This window comes from Echiichthys vipera, assembly GCF_963691815.1.
Source record: "Echiichthys vipera genome assembly, chromosome: 12".
Classification (NCBI taxonomy): Eukaryota; Metazoa; Chordata; class Actinopteri; order Perciformes; family Trachinidae; genus Echiichthys; species Echiichthys vipera.
The window spans coordinates 264,543-282,042 of NC_139837.1; the positions used below are offsets into that span (position 1 = coordinate 264,543).

Sequence of the window (17,500 nt, forward strand, 5' to 3'; positions counted from 1 at the left end):
GCGTGTTCCTGCGCGGGCGACAGGAAGTGTTGGAGTCAGGGTGGAAATATGAACCTGTGTGTTTTATTGTGAAGGTCTGAAGTTTGGTGCTGGATGTTCGGACAACATTGATGGGCTTTTATTGTGAAGGGCTGAAGTTTGGTGCTGGATGTTCGGACAACATTGATGGGCTTTTATTGTGAAGTTGTTGTTGACAGGTGGTGTTGTTGTTGTTGACAGGTGGTGTCTCCCAGCTGTAAACGTTGTTGTTGTTGTTGTTGACAGTTGTTGTTGTTGACAGGTCTGGCGTTTGGTCCTGGATGTTTTGACAACATTTATGGGCTTTTATTGTGAAGGGCTGAAGTTTGGACAACATTGATGGACTTTTATTGTGAAGTTGTTGTTGACAGGTGTTGCTCCCAGCTGTAACGATGTTGTTGTTGACATGTGTTGTTGTTGTTGACAGGTGGTGTTGTTGTTGTTGACAGGTGGTGTTGTTGTTGTTGACAGGTGTTGTTGTTGACAGGTGTTGTTGTTGTTGTTGTTGACATGTGTTGTTGTTGTCGACAGGTGTTGTTGTTGTTGACAGGTGTTGTTGTTGTTGTTGACAGGTGTTGTTGTTGACAGGTGTTGTTGTTGTTGACAGGTGTTGTTGTTGTCGGGTGTTGTTGTTGACAGGTGATGTTGTTGTTGTTGACAGGTGTTGTTGTTGACAGGTGTTGTTGTTGTCGGGTGTTGTTGTCGACAGGTGTTAATGTTGTTGTTGACAGGTGGTGTTGTTGTTGACAGGTGGGGTTGTTGACAGGTGTTGTTGTTGTTGTTGACAGGTGGTGTTGTTGTTGACAGGTGGGGTTGTTGACAGGTGTTGTTGTTGACGACAGGTGTTGTTGTTGTTGTTGACAGGTGTTGTTGTTGTTGACAGGTGTTGTTGTTGTTGACAGGTGGTGTTGTTGACAGGTGTTGTTGTTGTTGACGGTTGTTGTTGTTGACAGGTGTTGTTGTTGTTGACGGGTGTTGTTGTTGTTGTTGACAGGTGGTGTCTCCCAGCTGTAACGATGATGTTGTTGTTGTTGACAGGTGTTGTTGACAGGTGTTGTTGTTGTTGTTGACAGGTGGTGTCTCCCAGCTGTAACGATGATGTTGTTGTTGTTGACAGGTGTTGTTGACAGGTGTTGTTGTTGTTGACAGGTGGTGTCTCCCAGCTGTAACGATGATGATGATGTTGTTGACAGGTGTTGTTGTTGTTGTTGACATGTGTTGTTGTTGTTGACAGGTGGTGTTGTTGTTGTTGACATGTGTTGTTGTTGACATGGGTTGTTGTTGTTGACAGGTGTTGTTGTTGTTGTTGTTGACATGTGTTGTTGTTGTTGACAGGTGGTGTCTCCCAGCTGTAACGATGATGATGATGTTGTTGACAGGTGTTGTTGTTGTTGACATGTGTTGTTGTTGTTGACAGGTGGTGTCTCCCAGCTGTAACGATGATGATGTTGTTGTTGACAGGTGTTGTTGTTGTTGACAGGTGGTGTCTCCCAGCTGTAATGATGATGATGTTGTTGTTGTTGTTGACATGTGTTGTTGTTGTTGACATGTGTTGTTGTTGTTGACAGGTGTTGTTGTTGTTGTTGACAGGTGTTGTTGTTGTTGTTGACAGGTGGTGTCTCCCAGCTGTAACGATGATGTTGTTGTTGTTGACATGTGTTGTTGTTGTTGTTGACAGGTGGTGTTGTTGTTGTTGTTGACATGTGTTGTTGTTGTTGTTGACAGGTGGTGTCTCCCAGCTGTAACGATGAGCAGCTGGTGAAGAAGGACCAGTGTCTCGTCCGATCCTTCAACGACGCAAAGTTGTAAGTTTGTTTTTCTCATTTTTGTTTTTTTGTTTACGACCGGAAACCGTCAGCTGTGACTCACTTCCTGTTTCCTGTCTCCTCTCTCCTCTCTCCTTGTCTCCTCTCCCCTCGTCCCCTTGTCACCTCTCCCCTTGTCTCCTCTCTCCTTGTCTCCTTGTCTCCTCGTCTCCTCGTCTCCTTGTCTCCTGTCTCCTGCAGTTACACGGTGGCGAGGAGACACGTCCACGTCTTCAGCTTCATGAGCACTGAGTTCTGTAGCAGGAGAGGTGAGGAACTGCAGCTCCCACAATGCACCAGGACACCACTCTTCTTCTGCCCTTTCCTAACTCCGTGTCCTTCTCCAGGCTTTGAGGCGGCGCGGGCGTTCCTGAGGACGGACGAGATCCCCGACCTGTGGAAGATGGACATGAGCCAGATCCTGGACTCGTCCTCCAGCGACGAAGAGGACGATGAAGAGAAGGAGAGCGATGAAGAGGAGGAGGACGAGGAGGAGAAGAAGAAGAAGAAACGCATAAAGGAGGAGGTGAGGGTCAGAGAACGCCACGTTTCACTCGTCCAATCACAACCAGTGAGAAACACGCACAGGCGTCACCTGACGGGTCGTTCCCACGGCGGTCTGAGACCAGGTGCTAGTGTTAGCTCCTTTTAGCATCAGGACAGAAGCTAGTGTTAGCTGCATTTAGCATCAGGACAGAAGCTAGTGTTAGCTGCATTTAGCATGAGGACAGAAGCTAGTGTTAGCTGCACTTAGCATCAGGACAGAAGCTAGTGTTAGCTGCATTTAGCATCAGGACAGAAGCTAGTGTTAGCTCCTTTTAGCATCAGGACAGAAGCTAGTGTTAGCTGCATTTAGCATCAGGACAGAAGCTAGTGTTAGCTCCTTTTAGCACCAGGACAGAAGCTAGTGTTAGCTGCACTTAGCATCAGGACAGAAGCTAGTGTTAGCTCCTTTTAGCATCAGGACAGAAGCTAGTGTTAGCTGCACTTAGCATCAGGACAGAAGCTAGTGTTAGCTCCTTTTAGCATCAGGACAGAAGCTAGTGTTAGCTTCATTTAGCATCAGGACAGAAGCTAGTGTTAGCTTCATTTAGCATCAGGACAGAAGCTAGTGTTAGCTTCATTTAGCATGAGGACAGAAGCTAGTGTTAGCTTCATTTAGCATCAGGACAGAAGCTAGTGTTAGCTTCATTTAGCATCAGGACAGAAGCTAGTGTTAGCTTCATTTAGCATCAGGGCAGAAACTAGCGTTTTTATGTCAGGTTGGACGTTGATCCAAACTTCCTCTAGAGGGCGTCGCTCACATTCAAAAGTGCCTCCAGTAAAGTTTGACCCCAACAAAGATGGAGGCGATGGAGGAGAGAAGCGTCCTGAGTCAAAATGGCGGCAGCGTTGTAGACGGCGGTGGTCTGTGAGACACTAAAGACGTCCCAGAGTGTGGACGGAGAATTCCTCACGTTGGTTTGACAGATGAGACAAAGTGACGACCGACGATGTTTCAGGACGTCTGTCGGGGCTTCGATGACTCGCTCGCTCCTGATGTTCACGGTGCTCGACACTGCCCCCACGGTCTCAGGTGGTACTGCAGCGTTTGCTCCGTATCTGTACGCATCCGTCAGCTTTCAGGGTACGGACAGAAACACGGAGGAGACGGACGCAGAGGACGCTCAGCAGGCTGCAGCTGAGTCTGTGGGAGGAGCTAACCAGAGCAGGGAGGAGCTAACCAGAGCAGGGAGGAGCTAACCAGAGCAGGGAGGAGCTAACCAGAGCAGGGAGGAGCTAACCAGAGCAGGGAGGAGCTAACCAGAGCAGGGAGGAGCTAACCAGAGCAGGAAGGAGCTAACCAGAGCAGGGAGGAGCTAACCAGAGCAGGGAGGAGCTAACCAGAGCAGGGAGGAGCTAACCAGAGCAGAGAGGAGCTAACCAGAGCAGGGAGGAGCTAACCAGAGCAGAGAGGAGCTAACCAGAGCAGGGAGGAGCTAACCAGAGCAGGGAGGAGCTAACCAGAGCAGGGAGGAGCTAACCAGAGCAGGGAGGAGCTAGAGCAAGAACAAGGCTCAGTGCTAACTATGTCTGCCTGTCTGTCTGTCTCTCTCACCTGTCTGCCTGTCTGTCTGTCTCTCACCTGTCTGTCTCTCACCTGTCTGTCTGTCTGTCTCTCACCTGTCTGTCTGTCTCTCTCTCTTACCTGCCTGTCTGTCTCTCTCTCTCTCTCACCTGTCTGTCTGTCTGTCTCTCACCTGTCTGTCTGTCTGTCTCTCACCTGTCTGTCTCTCACCTGTCTGTCTCTCACCTGTCTGTCTCTCTCTCTCTCTCACCTGTCTGTCTCTCTCTCTCTCACCTGTCTGTCTGTGTGCAGCCGGAGGAGGAGCCTGATCCAGAGGAGAGAGACTTCTTCCTGCAGCAGCTTTACAAGTTCATGGAGGACAGAGGTGAGACGCTCTGCTGGACTCATGAGTGGAGCATCACAGGACACTGGTGCTGGTCCTGACCTGTCTGTCTGTCTGTCTGTCTGTCTCTCTCTCTCTCTACACTGGTGCTGGTCCTGACCTGTCTGTCTGCCTGTCTCTCTCTACACTGGTGCTGGTCCTGACCTGTCTGTCTGTCTGTCTGCCTGTCTCTCTCTACACTGGTGCTGGTCCTGACCTGTCTGTCTGTCTGTCTGTCTGTCTGTCTCTCTCTCTACACTGGTGCTGGTCCTGACCTGTCTCTCGGCCTGTCTCTCTCTCTACACTGGTGTTCGTCCTGACCTGTCTGTCTGCCTGTCTCTCTCTCTACACTGGTGCTGGTCCTGACCCGTCTGTCTGCCTGTCTGTCCTCCAGGGACTCCCATCAACAAGCCTCCAGTGTTGGGTTACAAAGACCTGAACCTCTTCAAGCTCTTCAGACTGGTGTTTCAGCAGGGAGGCTGCCACAAGGTGAGGACACCTGTCCGTCTGTCTGCCTGTCTGTCTGCCTGTCCGTCTGTCCGTCTGTCTGTCTGCCTGTCTGTCTGTCTGTCTGTGTGTCTGTCTGTGTGTCTGTCTGCCTGCCTGTCTGTGTGCCTGCCTGTCTGTCTGTCTGTCTGTCTGTCTGTGTGTCTGTCTGTGTGTCTGTCTGCCTGCCTGTCTGTGTGCCTGCCTGTCTGTCTGTCTGTCTGCCTGCCTGTCTGTATGCGTCCTGTGATGTCACTTCCTGTTGACCCTGTGTTGTGTCTGCCTGTCTGTCTGCGTCCTGTGATGTCACTTCCTGTTAACCCTGTCTGTCTGTGTGTCTGCGTCCTGTGATGTCACTTCCTGTTGACCCTGTGTCGTGTCTGCCTGTCTGCGTGCGTCCTGTGATGTCACTTCCTGTTGACCCTGTGTGTGTCTGCCTGCGTCCTGTGATGTCACTTCCTGTTGACCCTGTGTCGTGTCTGCCTGTCTGTGTGCGTCCTGTGATGTCACTTCCTGTTGACCCTGTGTCGTGTCCTGCAGATTGAGTCTGGCACCGTGTGGAAGCAGGTCTACATGGATCTGGGGATCCCCGTCCTGAACTCTGCTGCGTCCTACAACGTCAAGACGGCATACAGGAAGTACGAGAGGACACACACCTGAACACATACCTGACACACACACCTGACCGCACACACCGGAACACACATAACCTGTACACACACACACACCTGAACACACACACACCTGAACACACACACACCTGTACACACATCACCTGTACACACATCACCTGTACACACATCACCTGTACACACACCTGACACACACCTGACACACACCTGAACACACACCTGAACACACACACACACCTGACCACACACACCTGACCACGCCTGTGTCCTCCGTCAGGTACCTGTACGGGTTCGAGGAGTACTGCCGCTCGGCCTCCATCACCTTCAGAACCATCCATCACAACAAGCCCCGCCCCCCCACCGCACCGGCCAATCCAAAGCCGGCAGTGTCGGAGCTTAAGGAGCCCTCCACGCCGCCGCCACCGTCATCACGGCCACTGCCGCCCCCGTCATCACGGTCACTGCCGCCGCTGCCGCCACCGTCTGCTGATGACAAGAGGGAGGAGGAGGAGGGGGAGGAGGGGGAGGGGGAGGAGTCAGAGAGTGAGAGCGAGAAGGAGGAAGTGAAGGAGAGACAGTCGTCCCCGAGGGTGAGACACTTTACACCGATGCTTTTATTCTGAAAGGGTGAGAGACACTGACAGTCTGTTCCCCTGTCTCTCTCTCCCCCTGTCTCTCTCTCTCCCCCTGTCTGTCTGTCCGTCTGTCTGTCTGTCCCCAGGGGAGAAGCAGGTGCGTGGGGCTCCAGCCGAGGACGGACAGGGACCGAGAGTGTCCCTCCGGTCTGGACGGAGGTGTTGAAGATCCCGTGGAGGAGCAGAGGGACATGAGGAGACGCAGCAACAGGAGACTGGACGACTCTGAGAAAGGATCTGAGGACGAGGAGGACGAGGAAGAGGAGGAGGACGAAGACGAGGAGGACGAGGAGGGGGAGAGGAGGACGGGAGACGGGTGAGACTGAAACCATCTGAATCCGTCTGAACCAGACCCAGACCCAGGCCCAGGCCCAGACCCAGGCCCAGACCCAGGCCCAGACCCAGGCCCAGGCCCAGGCCCAGACCCAGGCCCAGACCCAGGCCCAGGCCCAGACCCAGGCCCAGGCCCAGACCCAGACCCAGACCCAAGCCCAGGCCCAGGCCCAGACCCAGACCCAGGCCCAGGCCCAGGCCCAGGCCCAGACCCAGACCCAGGCCCAGGCCCAGACCCAGACCCAGACCCAGACCCAGACCCAGGCCCAGCAGCTGTTCCTGGTAGAGAGGCTGCAGGTCTGGGGACAGGTCCCTGTACGTCCTGTGTCTCGTTGTTGTCTGTTGGGAACTGGTCCGGTTGTTTCTGGATCTGGATCTGGATCAGTCTGAAGAACCGTCACATGATCCGTCATAAAACCGCTCCATTCATTTCTATGGAGGAGACGTTAGCTCCAATGTAGCAGCCTTAGCTCCAATGTAGCAGCCTTAGCTCCAATGTAGCAGCCTTAGCTCCAATGTAGCAGCCTTAGCTCCAATGTAGCAGCCTTAGCTCCAATGTAGCAGCCTTAGCTCCAATGTAGCAGCCTTAGCTCCAATGTAGCAGCCTTAGCTCCAATGTAGCGGCCTTAGCTCCAATGTAGCAGCCTTAGCTCCAATGTAGCAGCCTTAGCTCCAATGTAGCGGCCTTAGCTCCAATGTAGCAGCCTTAGCTCCAATGTAGCAGCCTTAGCTCCAATGTAGCTGCCTTAGCTCCAATGTAGCGGCGTTAGCTCCAATGTAGCGGCGTTAGCTCATCAAGCTGGTTAGAAAGATGGAGGGAAAACTATTTAACGTTAAATTAAATTTTGTGTGTGTGTGTCTGTGTGTGTGTGTGTGTGTGTGTGTCTGTGTGTGTGTGTCTCTGTGTGTGTGTGTGCGTGCGTGTGTGTGTGTGTGTGTGTGTCTCTGTGTGTGTGTGTGTGTGCAGCGAGGACGAGGAGGACGGCGACTCGGTGACGGGGACGAAGGTGCGGGTGAAGTACGGCAAAGGAAAGACTCAGAAGATCTACGAGGCTCACATCAAGAAGACGGACGTGGACAACGGGGAGCACTTCTACCTGGTGCACTACTACGGCTGGAACGTCAGGTGGGTCCTCCGTCAGCTGGGGCCTCCGTCAGCTGGGGCCTCCGTCAGCTGGGGCCTCCGTCAGCTGGGGCCTCCGTCAGCTGGGTCCTCCGTCAGCTGGGGTAGAGAGGTGGAGGCGAGTAAAGGTGGAGAGGTGGAGGAGAGTAAAGGTGGAGAGGTGGAGGCGAGTAAAGGTGGAGAGGTGGAGGAGAGTAAAGGTAGAGAGGTGGAGGAGAGTAAAGGTAGAGAGGTGGAGGAGAGTAAAGGTAGAGAGGTGGAGGAGAGTAAAGGTAGAGAGGTGGAGGAGCGTAAAGGTAGAGAGGTGGAGGCGAGTAAAGGTGGAGAGGTAGAGGAGAGTAAAGGTAGAGAGGTGGAGGAGAGTAAAGGTAGAGAGGTGGAGGAGAGTAAAGGTAGAGAGGTGGAGGAGAGTAAAGGTAGAGAGGTGGAGGAGAGTAAAGGTAGAGAGGTGGAGGAGAGTAAAGGTAGAGAGGTGGAGGAGAGTAAAGGTAGAGAGGTGGAGGAGAGTAAAGGTAGAGAGGTGGAGCAGAGTAAAGGTAGAGAGGTGGAGGAGAGTAAAGGTAGAGAGGTGGAGGAGAGTAAAGGTAGAGAGGTGGAGGAGAGTAAAGGTAGAGAGGTGGAGGAGAGTAAAGGTAGAGAGGTGGAGGAGAGTAAAGGTAGAGAGGTGGAGCAGAGTAAAGGTAGAGAGGTGGAGGAGAGTAAAGGTAGAGAGGTGGAGGAGAGTAAAGGTAGAGAGGTGGAGGAGAGTAAAGGTAGAGAGGTGGAGGAGAGTAAAGGTAGAGAGGTGGAGGAGAGTAAAGGTAGAGAGGTGGAGGAGAGTAAAGGTAGAGAGGTGGAGGAGAGTAAAGGTGGAGAGGTGGAGGAGAGTAAAGGTGGAGAGGTGGAGGAGAGTAAAGGTAGAGAGGTGGAGGAGAGTAAAGGTAGAGAGGTGGAGGAGCGTAAAGGTAGAGAGGTGGAGGAGAGTAAAGGTAGAGAGGCGGAGGAGAGTAAAGGTAGAGAGGTGGAGGAGAGTATAGGTAGAGAGGTGGAGGAGAGTAAAGGTAGAGAGGTGGAGAGTAAAGGTAGAGAGGTGGAGGAGCGTAAAGGTAGAGAGGTGGAGGAGAGTAAAGGTAGAGAGGTGGAGGAGCGTAAAGGTAGAGAGGTGGAGGAGAGTAAAGGTAGAGAGGTGAAGGAGAGTAAAGGTAGAGAGGTGGAGGAGAGTAAAGGTAGAGAGGTGGAGGAGAGTAAAGGTAGAGAGGTGGAGGAGCGTAAAGGTAGAGAGGTGGAGGAGCGTAAAGGTAGAGAGGTGGAGGAGAGTAAAGGTAGAGAGGTGGAGGAGAGTAAAGGTAGAGAGGTGGAGGAGCGTAAAGGTAGAGAGGTGGAGGAGCGTAAAGGTAGAGAGGCGGAGAGTAAAGGTAGAGAGGTGGAGGAGAGTAAAGGTAGAGAGGTGGAGGAGAGTAAAGGTAGAGAGGTGGAGGAGAGTAAAGGTAGAGAGGTGGAGGAGAGTAAAGGTAGAGAGGTGGAGGAGAGTAAAGGTAGATAGGCGGAGGAGAGTAAAGGTAGAGAGGTGGAGGAGAGTAAAGGTAGATAGGCGGAGGAGAGTAAAGGTAGAGAGGCGGAGGAGAGTAAAGGTAGATAGGCGGAGGAGAGTAAAGGTAGAGAGGCGGAGGAGAGTAAAGGTGGAGAGGTGGAGGAGAGTAAAGGTGGAGAGGTGGAGGAGAGTAAAGGTAGAGAGGTGGAGGAGAGTAAAGGTAGAGAGGTGGAGGAGCGTAAAGGTAGAGAGGTGGAGTAAAGGTAGAGAGGTGGAGGAGAGTAAAGGTAGAGAGGTGGAGTAAAGGTAGAGAGGTGGAGGAGAGTAAAGGTAGAGAGGTGGAGGAGCGTAAAGGTGGAGAGGTGGAGGAGAGTAAAGGTAGAGAGGCGGAGGAGAGTAAAGGTAGAGAGGCGGAGGAGAGTAAAGGTAGAGAGGTGGAGGAGAGTAAAGGTAGAGAGGTGGAGGAGCGTAAAGGTAGAGAGGTGGAGGAGAGTAAAGGTAGAGAGGTGGAGGAGAGTAAAGGTAGAGAGGTGGAGGAGAGTAAAGGTAGAGAGGTGGAGGAGCGTAAAGGTAGAGAGGTGGAGGAGAGTAAAGGTAGAGAGGTGGAGGAGAGTAAAGGTGGAGAGGTGGAGGAGAGTAAAGGTGGAGAGGTGGAGGAGAGTAAAGGTAGAGAGGTGGAGGAGAGTAAAGGTAGAGAGGTGGAGGAGAGTAAAGGTAGAGAGGTGGAGGAGAGTAAAGGTAGAGAGGTGGAGGAGAGTAAAGGTAGAGAGGTGGAGGAGGTGGAGGTGGAGGTCGTCTGACGCAGCTCCGTGTGCTCCGCAGGTACGATGAGTGGGTGAAGGCGGACCGCATCATCTGGCCTCTGGAGAAAGGGACGAAGAAGAGACGGAGGAAGAAGGTGAAGGTGAGCTGTGATGTCACTTCCTGCTGTTGTGACAGAAACAAAATGGCGGTTGTTGTTGTTTGGTTTGACGGCGTCTGTCTCAACAGAACAAAGACGATCCGGAGAGAGACGAAGACAAGCCGCCGTCCGTGCCGCCGCTGAAGCCCCCGGGCGCCAAGCGAGGTCGTCCGCAGACCCGGACGCCGCCCACGGCCTCGGCGGGACGCAGCGTCTCCAAAACGCCCAGCAGCGAGAGGCGTCCCAACGGCAAGAGGCCGGAGACGGCGTCCAGCATGGCCAACGGAGACAGTAAGGGTCACTGAGCGCGCTCAGACGGGTCACGGGTGTGTTGGTGGTTAATGTCGATGATTCTGAACGCGTGTTCTCCGCAGACACGCCGCGCAGGAGGACCAGGACGACGTCGGGCGCGTACGACTCCGACCGAGCGTCCAACGGTGAGCGCACTTCCTGTTTCCTGTCGTCACCACTTTAACTCAAGTCATTAACCAATCATCTCTGTCCCTGCAGAGGATTCTGGGAACTCATCCGAGGACAGCGAATCAGAAGACCCGCCTGATAAGAAACCATCGCCATGGCGAGGGAGGACTGAAGCCCCGCCCTGCCAGGAGGACGAAGAGGAAGAGGAGGAGGAGGAGGAGGAAGAGGAGGAGGAGGTGAAGGTGAAGGAGGAGCAGACCAGCGAGGTCACTGATGTCACACCAGCTGCTAAAGACGACGACGCTGTCGCTGTGGCAACAGAGCAGCCTGACGCCAAGCCGCCGCGCCCCAGCACGCCTCAGGAGACGACTGACAAGCCCCTGAGCCAATCAGGAGAGGAGGAGGCGGAGCCGGAGGAGGAGCCGGCCGTAGAAGCCGCCATGTTGCTCGTTCACCTGGACGAGGAGAACAAGACGCCTCCGGAGCCGCGGGTCATGAAGACGGCGTCCGTCCAAGAGGCAATCAAGATGTCTGCTGGACAGGAAGTGCTGGCCAAGACGTCCCCCAGGAGGACGTCTCCTCCGCCCGGCAACAAGACGACTCCTCCGCCCGGCAACAAGACGACTCCTCCGCCCGGCAACAACATGACTCCACCGCCCGGCAACCAGGCCTCTCCGACGCCCGGCAACAAGGCGACTCCACCGCCCGGCAACAAGGCGTCTCCTACGCCCGGCAACAGAATGTCTCCTCCGCCCGGCAACAAGATGACTCCTCCGCCCGGCAACAAGGCGTCTCCTACGCCCGGCAACAAGACCACCCTTCCGCCGCCCGGCAACAAAATGTCTCCACCGCCCGGCAACAAGGCCTCTCCTCCGCCGAGCAACAAAATGTCTCCACCGCCCGGCAACCAGGCCTCTCCGACGCCCGGCAACAAGGCCTCTCCGACGCCCGGCAACAAGGCCTCTCCGACGCCCGGCAACAAGGAGTCTCCTGAGAAGCAGGTGTGCTCGCCGTCGCCGCAGGTGCCGCCGCAGGTGCCACCACCGCAGCCGCCGCCGCCGCCACCGCCCGTCCCTGCAGAAGAGGACAGCAGGCCCATCCCTCTGTCGCCCCCCAGGGTCAAAGGTCGCAGGACGCTCCTCAGAGAGATGAGCTTTGAGACTTCTCCCAGAATCCTCTCCTGTGCTCCCGGCCCCGCCCACATGCTGTCTCCTCCCCGCAGCGTGCTGAAGCGACAGGACGAGCCGATGGTGGTCCTCCACTGCCTCCCCACCCAGCGCCTCCCCCCCGAGTCTCCTGCCGCCGACTCCGACACTGACTCGGCCACGGAGGACGAGGAGGAGGAGGAGGAGAGGAGCGGCGCCGCGCTCAAACGTAAAGCGGCGGAGCAGCGAGCGGCGGACAAGAAGCTCCGCCCTGACAGGAGGCCGGAGGAGGCCGCCTCCCCCAAAACCCTCCCCTCCCCGTCCAAGATGGCCGCTGGAGCCTCACCCAAAACCCTCTCCTCCCCTCTCCGCAGGGGGGAGTCAGAGAGGAGGAGCGCGGACTGGCCCCGCCCCGCGGACGAGACGCCGAGGCGGGAGTTAGAGAAGCGTCTGTCAGGCGGAGCCACCGAGGAGCCAGAGGTGCGTGCCGGGACTCCTCCCCCCGCCCCGGAGTCCCCGGGCCCCTCCCCCCCAGAGGAGCTGGAGCCGCAGATCGGCCCTGAGGCGCTGGTCTGCCACGAGGTGGACCTGGATGACCCCGACGAGAAGGAGAAGCCCGCCACGGGCCCGGAGCACCTCCTCCTGATGATGAGGGAGCCGCAGATAGCCCCGCCCCCGCTGCCCACCCTCCTCCATGCCTCGCTGCCCTCCCCCCACCTGCCCCAGCCTCAGCTCAGGCCCTTCACAGCCGCCGCCTCCTGCCCCGAGGAGCTGCGCCCGCCCAGGAGCGCTGGCGAGGAGGAGGAGAGGGAAGCGGCGAGGGGGGAGCAGGAAGGAGACTCCAGCCCCGGGGGGGACGGCAGCGCCTCCTCCTCCTCCACCTCCCTGCAAGACGCCAAGGACAGAGGTGAGACACCTGTGACCTTTGACCCTGGGACTGTGTGACCTTTGACCCTGGGACTGTGTGACCTTTGACCCTGGGACTGTGTGACCTTTGACCCTGGGACTGTGTGACCTTTGACCCTGTGATCTTGACTCTTTGACCCTTTAACCCTGTGACCTCTGACCCTGTGACCTTTGACCCCAGGTCAGAAGAGGATGATGGACTGTCACTTGAGTCCGGTGCCTAAGAAGCAGAAGCGCAGCCAGAAGCGACTGAGCACGCCGGGGAAGATGGAGAAGAACGGAGCAGGTTTGTCCCGTAACTGGAGGGTCCTGTAGAGTCCTGGAGGGTCCTGTAGAGTCCTGTAGAGTCCTGGAGGGTCCTGTAGAGTCCTGGAGGGTCCTGTAGAGTCCTGGAGGGTCCTGTAGAGTCCTGGAGGGTCCTGTAGAGTCCTGGAGGGTCCTGTAGAGTCCTGTAGAGTCCTGTAGGGTCCTGTAGGGTCCTGTAGAGTCCTGTAGAGTCCTGTAGAGTCCTGGAGGGTCCTGTAGAGTCCTGTAGGGTCCTGTAGAGTCCTGTAGAGTCCTGTAGGGTCCTGTAGAGTCCTGGAGGGTCCTGTAGGGTCCTGCAGAGTCCTGTAGAGTCCTGGGGGGGTCCTGTAGAGTCCTGTAGAGTCCTGGAGGGTCCTGTAGAGTCCTGTAGAGTCCTGTAGGGTCCTGGAGGGTCCTGCAGAGTCCTGTAGAGTCCTGTAGGGTCCTGGAGGGTCCTGTAGAGTCCTGGAGGGTCCTGTAGAGTCCTGGAGGGTCCTGTAGAGTCCTGGAGGGTCCTGTAGAGTCCTGTAGAGTGATGTTCAGGACGTTGTCCTGGTCTGGACTCCCTCAGCACGTTGTTGGTCCTCTGACTCCTCTCTCCCCTCAGGTCACAGCAGCGACAGTGAGGACCAGTCCCGTCCGTCTCTGGCCCCGAAGACCCCGAAGACTCGCTGCCTCTCGTCTCCGTCGTCTCACAGCAAAGACAAGCACAACTTCTCCCCCCAGAGGACGTACAAGTGGACCCTGCAGCTGGGTACAGACCCGATCCACGACCAGACCTGTAGACCCTGTAGCTCTGACCAGTATGGGTACTGATGTGTGTGTGTGTGTGTGTCCGTGTGTGTGTGTCTCTGTGTGTGTGTGTGTGTGTGTGTGTGTGTGTGTGTGTGTGTCTCTGTGTGTGTGTGTGTGTGTGTCCGTGTGTGTGTGTCTCTGTGTGTGTGTGTGTGTGTGTCCGTGTGTGTGTGTCTCTGTGTGTGTGTGTGTGTGTGTGTGTGTGTGTCCGTGTGTGTGTGTCTCCGTGTGTGTGTGTGTGTGTGTGTGTGTGTGTGTGTGTCTCCGTGTGTGTGTCCGTCCTCAGACGAGCTGGACCACATGTCGAGCTCGGAGCGGATCTCCTTCCTGCAGGAGAAGCTTCAGGACATCAGGAAGTACTACATGACGCTCAAGTCTGAGGTGGCGTCCATCGACAGACGCAGGAAGAGGCTAAAAAAGAAGGAGAGGGAAGGTAAGAGGAGCGGTGCATGCTGGGAGGAGCAGTGCATGCTGGGAGGAGCGGTGCATGCTGGGAGGTGCAGTGCATGCTGGGGGGTGCAGTGCATGCTGGGAGGAGCGGTGCATGCTGGGAGGTGCAGTGCATGCTGGGAGGTGCAGTGCATGCTGGGAGGTGCAGTGCATGCTGGGGGGTGCAGTGCATGCTGGGAGGAGCGGTGCATGCTGGGAGGTGCAGTGCATGCTGGGAGGTGCAGTGCATGCTGGGAGGTGCAGTGCATGCTGGGAGGTGCAGTGCATGCTGGGAGGTGCGGGCGCTCGGTAACTTCCTGTCTCTAAACCTGTTTCCTGTGTCTCAGTGTCCAACACGACGGCGTCCACCTCCTCGGGCTCCTCGGACACAGGGATGAGCCCGTCGTCGGCGTCGCCCGCTCAGAACACCGTCGCCGTGGAGTGCAGGTGATGACACGCCCACACGGCCCCGCCCACTCCCGTGTCACCAACAGACTCCGCCCACTCGACCAGCTCTGAGGCATGATGGGAAAAAACAAAAGGTGAGAGGGGGAGGGGCTTCCACCTGACCTTAGTCCCGCCCCCTCACCTGTGGACTGACTTCCTGTTTGAGGAGAGAAAAATCCGCCGTCTGTCGCGCCACAGACTTCACTTCCTGCTCAGCGCCTTTCAAAATAAAGCTCCAGGTGTCAGTAGCTCTTTATGCAAATTAGGTTTTCCACTCTTTGTTGTTTCCCGACTTCCTGCTGTGAAACTTCCTGCTCTTTTATATGAAATCAGAGCTTTTATTTTGGTAAAAACAAACAAAAACAGGCAGTGATGTCACAGCCAGAGAGGAAGTGAAAACAATGAAATCTTATTTATTCAAAACAAAGACGGAAGATTTTTTCTGCCAACAAGTTTTGATTTGAGACAAAAACAAAATAAACCTTTGATGTTCGGAGCCGTCACTCACGTCAGTTCAGGCCAATGGGAACGCGTCTGACATATTTAAGCCCCGCCCACCAGAGTCAACAGCAAACAAAACTCTGGATTCACATTAAAACCTTTAAAATCACTTTAATTTTATTTTTTTAATAAAACGTTTTTGTTTGTTTTTGTTCGATTGAAAAATAAAGTTTTATGGTTTTAACTTTAATGACGTTTGAAGTCTTAAAGTTTTAATTTTTCACTGAAATCGACTTTTTAATCTCAACAATATTAAATATTAATATCCTAATATTAATTCAGTGAATTTATGTTATGAGTTCATTTGATGATTGACTCAATTATAAGTTTTACAAAGTCGTCATTGTTACTTTTTAAATTCCCTTTCAGTCTAAAGTTCAGCTTCCTGTCTCCACTTTGGTTTGATTTATTTATTTTAGTGACTTCCTGTTTCTGAATAACGTCACGTCTCATTTTTAGTTTCTTCAGTTTGGCAGATTTGATCTTCCGTACGTCCAATTCTGACTTTTCTCCCCGACTGACTCTTCCTCTGTGGTGCCCCGTGTGAGACTCACTCTTTGGTGGTGCCCCGTGTGAGACTTGGACTCTTCTTCTGTGGTGCCCCGTGTGAGGCTCAGACTCAGCTTCTGTTGTGCCCCGTTCGTGACTCAGACTCTTCTTCTGTGGTGCACCGTGTGAGGCTCAGACTCTTCTTCTGTGGTGCACCGTGTGAGGCTCAGACTCTTCTTCTGTTGTGCCCCGTTTGTGACTCAGACTCTTCTTCTGTGGTGCACCGTGTGAGGCTCAGACTCTTCTTCTGTGGTGCACCGTGTGAGGCTCAGACTCAGCTTCTGTTGTGCCCCGTTTGTGACTCAGACTCTTCTTCTGGGGTGCACCGTGTGAGGCTCAGACTCAGCTTCTGTGGTGCCCCGTGTGAGGCTCAGACTCTTCTTCTGTGACTCACTCTTCTTCTGTGGTGTCCTGTGTGGCGGTGACAGACGGCGGTTTCGGCTCCTTAACGTTTGTTTTGTAAATAAAATCTTGCGTAAAGAAAAGAAAGAAACACACGTCGTGTATTTGAGTTTTGCAGCCTGTAAAGAATGATTTATAATATTTTTTAAGAGAAGACTGTTTGTACTGTTGTATTATGTTGTTTTTCTATGTGGTGTTTTGCTAGCGGCGGTTCGAGAGCAACAACTGTAAATACACACACACACACACACACTTCCTCTGAGAACAGATAAACAATAAACAGCTCTCTGTTTCTAATAAAGTTTATAAATATGTTTCCACGAGTCTGCGTCCTGAACGTTATGCTAACAGTTTAGCCTTCTGTTGTTACAGAGCTAGGCTAACATATTGCTAACAGTTAACCCTGTTTTATCAGAGCTAACATCGTGCTAGCAGTTAACACTGTCTTATCAGGGTTTAGAAATATAATATTTAAATAATGTGGATTATTTTGCAGCTGTGAGGAAACGACCTGTTGATCAAAGTTCGTCTCCGACTGAAACATTTGTTGTGACCAGCTTTTATTTCCAGACATGAAGAAAAACAACATTTAATCAACAAAAAACACCAAAATCAGGGACCAGTCCTGCTGTAAACTACATCTCCCATGATGCTGTGGGACACCAGCTGTGAGGTCACACATGCGGCTCGACCGAACGCCGCCGCAGAGAGCGAAGCCTCGACCTGCAGATGTGGATTCTGTTCAGAGTCTTTGTCCAACGTGGAGACGCCGGACCTGCAGGGCCAGGACCTGGGCCCACGTCAGACCGGGTCGGACCGGGTCGGACCACGTCGGACCGGGTGGGCCCACGTCAGACCGGGTCGGACCGGGTCGGACCACGTCGGACCGGGTGGGCCCGGGTCAGACCGGTTGGGCCCGGATCAGCGGGGCTGTCCCAGCAGCCCGGCTTTAGCCGCCAGAGCCTCGTTCTGCTGGATGTGATATTCCTGGAACCTCATGGAAATGCGCTGAGTCATCTTCAGATACTTCTGCAGACACGACTCCGAGCAGCTCGACTGAAACACAACACGACCTTTATCATTATTATTATTGTTATTATTGTTATTAAAACAGTGACGACAGCCAATCACAGCGCAGGATGTTCACGCTGTGACGCTGAATGGCTGAAGGTCGTCTCACCTCGTCCGGCTTCACCTCCCGGCTGGTGAAGTCTCTGACGCAGTCCATGAAGCAGTTCTCCGTCACTTTGTTGTACGTCCCCAAGAACTCCTTAAACTGGGAACAATAATAATTAATATTAATATTATTATTAATATCATCGTTATTATTAATATCATCGTTATTAAAGTCGTGTTTTCTTTACGTCCACAGAAAAACCAGATGCTCAAAAATGTGACGTTTTAAATCACAATCACATTTTCCACCTCAGCAGCGTCACATTAATAATTATTATTATTATAATAATAATTAATGTGGAAACATGAAGACAACAAAGCAACGGGGTGAAAATAAAAACAGACAAAAGAATCATTTGTGTTAAAGTTTCACTTTTAAACCAAAACAACAAAGAAAAGATGAAAATAAACAGAAACAGAAAGTTTTTCTTGCTGCTCCTGAAACACTGATGATGATGATGATGATGAGGAGGAGTCCAGTTTATTATTAAAGATTATTTAAATATTTACACATTAAAGTTTATGTGTTATATTTCATAGTTACCTGTTTGATCTGGTCGGACTCAGACACAG

The 17,500-nt window shown here is 53.5% G+C and overlaps 2 protein-coding genes across 2 annotated transcripts in view; one reads left to right on the top strand and one right to left on the bottom strand.

Annotated features, from left to right (window-relative positions):
• The window catches only part of arid4a (AT-rich interactive domain 4A), a gene marked incomplete at its 5' end in the record, with an annotated part of 16,888 nt that extends 850 nt beyond the window's left edge, over nucleotides 1-16,038 (top strand). The window contains 18 exons of the mRNA XM_083924515.1: nucleotides 1,436-1,451; nucleotides 1,744-1,823; nucleotides 2,025-2,092; nucleotides 2,171-2,349; nucleotides 4,183-4,255; nucleotides 4,647-4,741; nucleotides 5,279-5,376; nucleotides 5,648-5,960; nucleotides 6,092-6,321; nucleotides 7,306-7,464; nucleotides 9,794-9,875; nucleotides 9,962-10,163; nucleotides 10,247-10,309; nucleotides 10,383-12,344; nucleotides 12,525-12,629; nucleotides 13,236-13,382; nucleotides 13,710-13,856; nucleotides 14,200-16,038. Of these exons, the coding sequence (XP_083780641.1) occupies nucleotides 1,436-1,451; nucleotides 1,744-1,823; nucleotides 2,025-2,092; nucleotides 2,171-2,349; nucleotides 4,183-4,255; nucleotides 4,647-4,741; nucleotides 5,279-5,376; nucleotides 5,648-5,960; nucleotides 6,092-6,321; nucleotides 7,306-7,464; nucleotides 9,794-9,875; nucleotides 9,962-10,163; nucleotides 10,247-10,309; nucleotides 10,383-12,344; nucleotides 12,525-12,629; nucleotides 13,236-13,382; nucleotides 13,710-13,856; nucleotides 14,200-14,303 (4,123 nt within the window). The 3' untranslated portion in view covers nucleotides 14,304-16,038. The remainder of the gene's footprint in view (nucleotides 1-1,435; nucleotides 1,452-1,743; nucleotides 1,824-2,024; nucleotides 2,093-2,170; nucleotides 2,350-4,182; nucleotides 4,256-4,646; nucleotides 4,742-5,278; nucleotides 5,377-5,647; nucleotides 5,961-6,091; nucleotides 6,322-7,305; nucleotides 7,465-9,793; nucleotides 9,876-9,961; nucleotides 10,164-10,246; nucleotides 10,310-10,382; nucleotides 12,345-12,524; nucleotides 12,630-13,235; nucleotides 13,383-13,709; nucleotides 13,857-14,199) is intronic.
• A 271-nt stretch (nucleotides 16,039-16,309) lies between these two features.
• The window catches only part of timm9 (translocase of inner mitochondrial membrane 9 homolog), a 1,940-nt gene continuing 749 nt past the window's right edge, over nucleotides 16,310-17,500 (bottom strand). The window contains exons 2-4 of the mRNA XM_083924243.1: nucleotides 17,472-17,500; nucleotides 16,932-17,027; nucleotides 16,310-16,807 (exon numbers count right to left, since the gene is read on the bottom strand). The exon at nucleotides 17,472-17,500 is cut by the window's right edge and continues 25 nt beyond it. Of these exons, the coding sequence (XP_083780369.1) occupies nucleotides 16,673-16,807; nucleotides 16,932-17,027; nucleotides 17,472-17,500 (260 nt within the window). The 3' untranslated portion in view covers nucleotides 16,310-16,672. The remainder of the gene's footprint in view (nucleotides 16,808-16,931; nucleotides 17,028-17,471) is intronic.